This window comes from Ziziphus jujuba, chromosome 1, assembly GCF_031755915.1.
Source record: "Ziziphus jujuba cultivar Dongzao chromosome 1, ASM3175591v1".
NCBI classification, from domain to species: domain Eukaryota; kingdom Viridiplantae; phylum Streptophyta; class Magnoliopsida; order Rosales; family Rhamnaceae; genus Ziziphus; species Ziziphus jujuba.
In genome coordinates, this window is record NC_083379.1 from 8340003 (window position 1) to 8347051 (window position 7049).

At 33.2% G+C, this 7049-nt stretch overlaps 1 protein-coding gene across 1 annotated transcript; it reads right to left on the reverse strand.

Annotated features, from left to right (window-relative positions):
• Nucleotides 1-245: 245 nt before the first annotated feature.
• LOC125419435 (uncharacterized) lies at nucleotides 246-4828 on the reverse strand. Its single transcript, XM_048465336.2, has 5 exons — nucleotides 4264-4828; nucleotides 3863-4015; nucleotides 3578-3757; nucleotides 1159-1664; nucleotides 246-891 (listed from the first exon to the last, which is right to left on the reverse strand). Exons 1-5 carry the CDS (start codon nucleotides 4772-4774, stop codon nucleotides 598-600), a joined length of 1644 nt encoding a protein of 547 aa, XP_048321293.1. The 5' UTR covers nucleotides 4775-4828; the 3' UTR covers nucleotides 246-597.
• Nucleotides 4829-7049: the final 2221 nt, after the last annotated feature.

Genomic DNA, 7049 nt, shown 5'->3' on the forward strand with positions numbered 1-7049 from the left:
TCTCGTCTCGTCAAGTAATTTCACCTGGTATTATCAAATTATTGATTTGAGCAACTTTTCGAAACACCAACTTGAAGAACAGAGGCTCTGTTTCTTCAAATTTTGAACCGAAGCTCTCGACCTGGAGCTCTAATACCACTTGTTGTGGTTCTCTAACCACTTTAGAGAAGAAATATGAGAAGAAAAATAAAAAGAATTCTATTACTCTCTTGGAAATAGAATACAAAACACAAACTTCTCTCGTGGAGGATTCTCACGTGGAACCTCTCTCTACACTGTCAAATTCTCTCTGGAATTGCTCACTCTTCTCTCAAGCTCTCTTTGGAACTTAAACACTCTCTTTCTCTCGGAGTTTACTCTCAATACTCCTCACTTGGGATGATATTGAGCTTGGTCGACTTGGCTTGAATATGCATGCAACGGGCCTATTTATAACCTTACTAAGTCGGTTGCATGGCCATCATTTTCAACTTCTTTTGACAGGTGCCCACAATTGTTGAGCAAATTATTTTTCGGTGTTAATTGCAGGCAACCATTGTCAACAATGGTGGCTGAGCAGTCTTCACATTGTTAGTGCAGTGGTGATGCAGCTGGACTTCACACATCCATGACTATAAACATGGTGAAGAAAGAGTCGTGCAGGAAGATTGGTACCCATGTCTTCTTGTCGCTACCTCTGGGGATGGTGTAAGCAGCCACGAAGGCAACCGATGCGATAAGAACGGCTATGGTGGAGCAAGACTCGGATGTCTTCTTAATCCATTCTTTTGCCTCCTCGAGTAGTTTTGTATTAGTTCTAAGAAATAACTCATCAGCAGTCTCGCCTTCTTCTTCTTCTGGATATTTATTCTGAAGCATCACATAATGGGGTGGTACAATGTTTCGCACACGCTGCCAAATTAAAGAATTAATGTATAAGTATGTACACTCTTATTCAGGATTCTTTTTTTTTCTTTTCTTTTTTTTTTTTGGGGGGGGGGGGGGGGGTCAATGTTATTTAGGATATTGTCGTGGTGTGACGTTGTCCTAGACAACCTGGTAAGAAATTTTTTTTTTCCCCTTGCATTATACTAAATTAATTTGAAATTCAAGAGCCACAATTTAGTATTATTGACTCCATTTTGGCATTGGACTAACAATAATTAATTAATTAAATACCTCTAACCAGCGCAGCTCCTTTTGCAACTGGAGTACAGGACCAGGGAGAGTACCTCCAGAGTAATTGATTATGTTTCCTACTTGGTGCAATATTGTGTTGCCATTCTTGTCGACCTTTTTAACCAATCTAGGCATTGCCACTTCCATCTTCATTACGTGATTAAAGATCTCCAATTGTCGGTATTTTATGGCTACATGCAATATGTTTTGGCCTGCCTTGCTTTCATGCTCCACTACCTGAGGATACACTCTTAGTAGCTCCTTGACAATCTCTACTATCCCATTCCTTGTTGCCGTAAGCAGTGAGGTAGGATGAGTAGGCCGTAGGGAATTATACTTTCCCTTTTCTTTTTTTGAATCATTTTCCTGCCATGTAGACTTTTTCTTTTCATTTTTTGAATCATTTTCCTGCCATGTAGTATCTTGTTCTGTTAGCAGCTTGGCTAGTCTAAAAGCCGATTCATGCGTTCTATATTCTTCATAGATTGTTTTCATCATTGGCCATCCTGCTCCAAGATCAAAATGAGGTGGACAAGATTTGAGAGGGATAGAATTGTAGCTGTAATATGTGCATCTTATAACATAGGCATAGTGGCGGACACAAGAAATTTTTCTAGGGGACGCTGTCATGTTGGATTTTAAAGTTTTCTTGGCATCATATCATAAAATAACCCTTAAGTATGGTTAAACTTATCGCCTGTAGAAATACAAGCATATTCAAATTAATTGCAACATTAATGTTTTGCTATATTGCAGTCCAACTAGTTAGAGCACTACCAAATTATGGGTTAAATCTTTTTTATTTTTCTATAAATTTCTTTCGAAGAAAAATTTAATCTTCAATGCTTTGGTAATACACAATAACTTGATTGGAAATTTATAAAATAAGCAAACTTCTTATATACAAAAATAAATAAATAAACTCTAGTTTTTGTTACAATTTAAACAACTAAAGTGATTGAGGATCATAAATATATATATTTATATACAGTCCATCTATGATACGGACGGTCTTCATGCGGACCACAGTATTGGTGACAATTTTTCATAGTATTGGTGACGATTTTCTAAAAAACCGTCGTTAATACTATGAAAAACCGTTACTAATACTGCGGTCCTCATGTGGACCATCCTCACCATAGAATTTCTGTATATATATATATATATATATTTCTATTTATATTTATATAACAAAAGATATATATGTAATAAAAAAATGGCAACTTAACTTCTTCGTAATTAAAACAAAAATGAAATAAAAAATTATATTAAAAATATTAATTAAATATGTAGTGTAGTACCAGTGTTAAAATTTTAAATTATATTAGAAAATTATGATTACATGAAAGATAATATAAGTATAACAAAAACAAAAACCAAATGTGAATAAATAAATAAAAAATTACCCAAAAAAAAAGGTTAAAAAAATAAAAAATGAAGAGTTCACCTTGGCTGAGAGAGATAAAATGAGAGGGCGAGGGAGGGGCATACTAAGAGATGAGAGGACTACAAAAGTAAATAGCGAAACGAATATTAAAAAATATAAAAGAAGAAAAGTCTGAAGGGGAATGCGCCGAACGTTGGTTCCGCTTTGCATAGGCGTACAGGTCTGCTACCATATGGATCTAACAATTTTAAATAACAAAGGCTGTTATCATTAGGTAACACTGACACACCCTGTTTTAATATTTAATTAGTGTTAAAACTTGACATCCAGGTATTGATATACATACATGTAACTCGATGTAAAGACGGATATATATGTATATATATATATATATACGGAAATTCTATGGTGAGGACGGTCCGCATGAGGACCGCAGTATTAGTGACGGTTTTTCATAGTATTAACGACGGTTTCTTAAAAAATCATCACTAATACTATGAAAAATCGTCACCAATACTGTGGTCCGCATGAGAACCGTCCGCACCATAGACGGACTGTATATATATATATATATATATACCAATATTGATTTACATCATGTTAATATAAAAAAGTAACATAATGAAAACAAACATCATTATTTTAGAGCAACTATAAATATTTGAAAAATGTTATTATTTGTTTCCATTGGTGACATATCAATGGCCGTAAATGATGATACGACAGTTTAATATACACGTTAAGAACTGTAAACATTTAAGAAAAAAAAAAGAAAAAAGTAATTAATTAGTTCATGTCAGTGTGAATGTGACATGTAGTGACAAAAAGCTTTACTTAAAAAATATATATAAATTCTAATCTGACGTAAAAAATGGGTGTAGTGGTGTTTCAACGAGGTCATGAACGTAGGTACGAGGAATAAGCAATTAAATCGATCTCATTTCACAAAAAAGCTTTATTCAATTACTCTAAATATTTTTAAAAGAAAAAAATCTAAATATTTGGGTGCCTTTACTACTTACGTATATTTACCTGAGGCAATGCGCATACAAACATTATATGTTGGAGGCCAGTTCTTGTAACCGTTGGTTTTAGGATTATACAGCTCCTCATCTTTAATCGAGTCAGGTTGACAAAAATCAGTTTGATCTTCCTTCTTGTAACCTTCTTTTTCCTTAGTGTTCTCAAACGTCGGAAAACCTGGTTGTAGATCTGTAGTACCATATATCAAAACTGTTTATAAGGAATTTATATATATATATATATATATGTATATATATACATATATTAAATTGATGGTGAAAAGAAAAATCATACGATATTTAAAAATCAATCTCTTCAATAATCCATAATTCGCTGAGCTGATGAAGGCAGAAGGGTTATTTGGCAGGAGCTGAAGACTTATCATCCCAGCTCCATCTTCTTTATCAACTAAATGTGGGTATTTTTTAGCTATTAAGTATGCAAGATCTACAATTCAAACGAAAACAAAGTTAAACGAGAATAAAATAAAGGAAAAAAAAATCGACATGAAATTTTAAAAAAAAAAAAAAAAAAGATCAACAAAGTTTTTTTTTTTTTTTTTTAATTAAGTCGAAATGGATCATCTGTCCCATCCCAGTCTACCATGGATATGACGTGATTTTATTTAAAAACATTAATAATTAAATAAAAATTAAAAAATAAAGTACTAATAGGAAAGAAATTAATTACCGTACCAAAAGACTCAAATAGAATTGCCATATGAAGAATATTAGTGTTGTCATTCCTAATGAGGTGTTGATCGAGATTGTCTTTGTCTTTGAGATTCACAGCAAGAGACAGGATGTTGAACATTTGAAGTTGGCCGTTAGCAGCTGCTTTAAAGAGAGGCATGTCGCCGAGTCCGTTGCTGAGAGATAGCAGCTCTGGAACATTATCTAACAAGTCCCCGGCGAGGTCCACCATATTCTTGACGGCCACCTCATGGAGAACCGTGTCTCCGATGCTGTTTTTCTTGGAGATTAGATCACGATGATGGTGGAGATACTTTTTGAGGATTTCTCTTGCCATGTCTTCGTGATCCATGTAAATGGCGATGTGATGCAGTGTGTCGCCCAACACCGTGGAGGACTCCTGTGAAGTAGCCGGTAACTTCTCATATTGTTTGAGCACTTTCACCATGTCGCCCTTCATTAATCCTTCATACATATCTTTGGAATTTTTCCTCTCATCAACTGCCTTAACCATGTTTATTATTTTACAGATATGAAATGTAAGCGTACGTATATATGCGTGCTAGTGCTATATATATATATATGTATGTATGTATATATTCGTATATATGTGTGCTAGTGCTATATATATATATATATATAGCCCTAGTGTAGCGAGTTAAGAGTAAAGGAGCGGAGGTGGGGTTGAGTAAAAGAAAGATAGGAAGCAAGGAATGGAACATATAAAGATTTAACTTTGTCTTTTGCTTTCTGCTTTTACTTTATTTCATCCCCAGCTAGTCCAGCTTCCTCAAGAGTCCTGATTGTGTGAGTATAAGATGTATCTCTTTCCAAAAAAAAAAAAACAAAAGAAAAAAATCTATATGAAGAAAATCAATACTGACGGCCTAACAAATTTCATAATTAATATTAATATTATCACTTTAATAAGAATAATTCCACAAAATTGATGCTGAGTGTCACTTTCTTTGCAATTTCTCCCTTCTTTTAGCATAAATAGATCTCATGTTAAGTTAGCAGTATCGTACAACCTCTCATGAATGAATTATAAGAACCTTGGATTTTCTAATATTAAAAATGAAATATAATTATTATTTAATAGCACATGTAATTAGTTTTAGGAACAAAAAAGAAATATATTTACAGTCTTCTTATTTTTAAAATGAACATTTTTTCTTTTTTTCCAGTTGAGATCTTCAATTTTAATGTTGATTTAAATATTGGCCAAAAGATAAAGAAGATGAATTACAAACGACATGGCCTATTATAAAACAAAGGGATGAGGAGACAATTTGCTTAACAAAGGGGAAATTGGACATTGGGGCATATAGTTGAGGGAGGCAAATTACTTATTTAGTTTTAAAGTTTAGGGTTGAAAATGAAATCAGGTGAAAGTTCAGCATGTTTTGTAATTTTTTTTTTCCTGTTTATCGATTTGAATTATTTAGCCTATAAAGCTCTCTATTTATTTCAAGATTTAAAGTTTGGAAACGAAACATGAGCTACGCGGTTTGCTTAAATACTTTATGAGATTATTAATCTTATGGTCAACGCAAAATAATACAATAAAAATGGAATTCGATATAAACAGGAAAGTTCTTAACTTTCAAAATTGAAAAATAAATCAATATAATTAATTTTTCTGTAACAATATCAAACCAAATTATTATTGCAATATTCTGAAAATCATGACTGCTAAATCCAATGAGCGAAAAGTTATAATATGCTTACAAGAACAGAGTACACTAGAACACCCTTTTTTTATTATTATTAAAAAAAAAAAAAAAAAAAACACCCACATAAAAGAAGATACTGACAATTAAAGTATTATTTGGCGTCATAAAGAGGGCAAGCTGTAAGGCTGCAGTAAGTACAGAAATATTAAGGCATATCATGTTGTAGAATTTATTTGGCAGCGAACAAATCATACAGGGTGAACCAAGAAATATTGAGGTAAAGAGGTGAGAAAATCTGAAACCCAAAGAAAGAAAAACAAAGAAGAGAGAGAGAGAGAAGAAAGAACTCTGTTTAGTTTTTTGGAAACTTCGATAAAACAATTTTCATTAGTTATATTGATATTTATACAAGAGACAAAACTATATATTTTGTTGTTTTCTTTTTTTCTTTTTTCTTTTTTTTTTTTTAACAGAAAGTGGTTACTGTTCATGCCATATCAGCAAAAGCATTTTGACGTGGCTACTTCTTACAACATTCCCCCTTCAAACTCATTTTTTTTTAACAAAAGAAAAAAAGGAGTTTGACAAGACAAAAAAAAAATATTCCCCCTTTGATTTAAACAACCTAAACACCATTTACAACTTTGAGTTTGGACTTTAAGTATAAGAACCTTGCTGTGCCTAAAGCCTTTATGAAGACATCTGCTACCTGCTCTTTAGTTGGTACATATCTGATTTCAATAGACTTGTTCAGCACCTTGTCTCTAACAAAATGTATATCCAGCTCAATGTGCTTTGTTCTCTGATGAAGAATAGGATTTGAAGCTAAAGCAGCAGCACTCAGACTATCTGTCCAGATCAAAGGTGTCGGCAATGTAACTTGCAATTCTATAAGTAGATTTTGTAGCCAGCATAATTCTGAAGTTATATGAGCTACGGCTCTATATTCAGCTTCGGTACTTGAACGAGCAACCACAGCTTGCTTCTTAGAGCTCCAAGAGATTAAATTGGAGCCAAGAAAAATTCCATAACCACTGGTGGATCGCCTATCATCCCGATCACTAGCCCAATCAGAATCAGTAAAACCATGTATAACCAATTTCACAGAAGAAT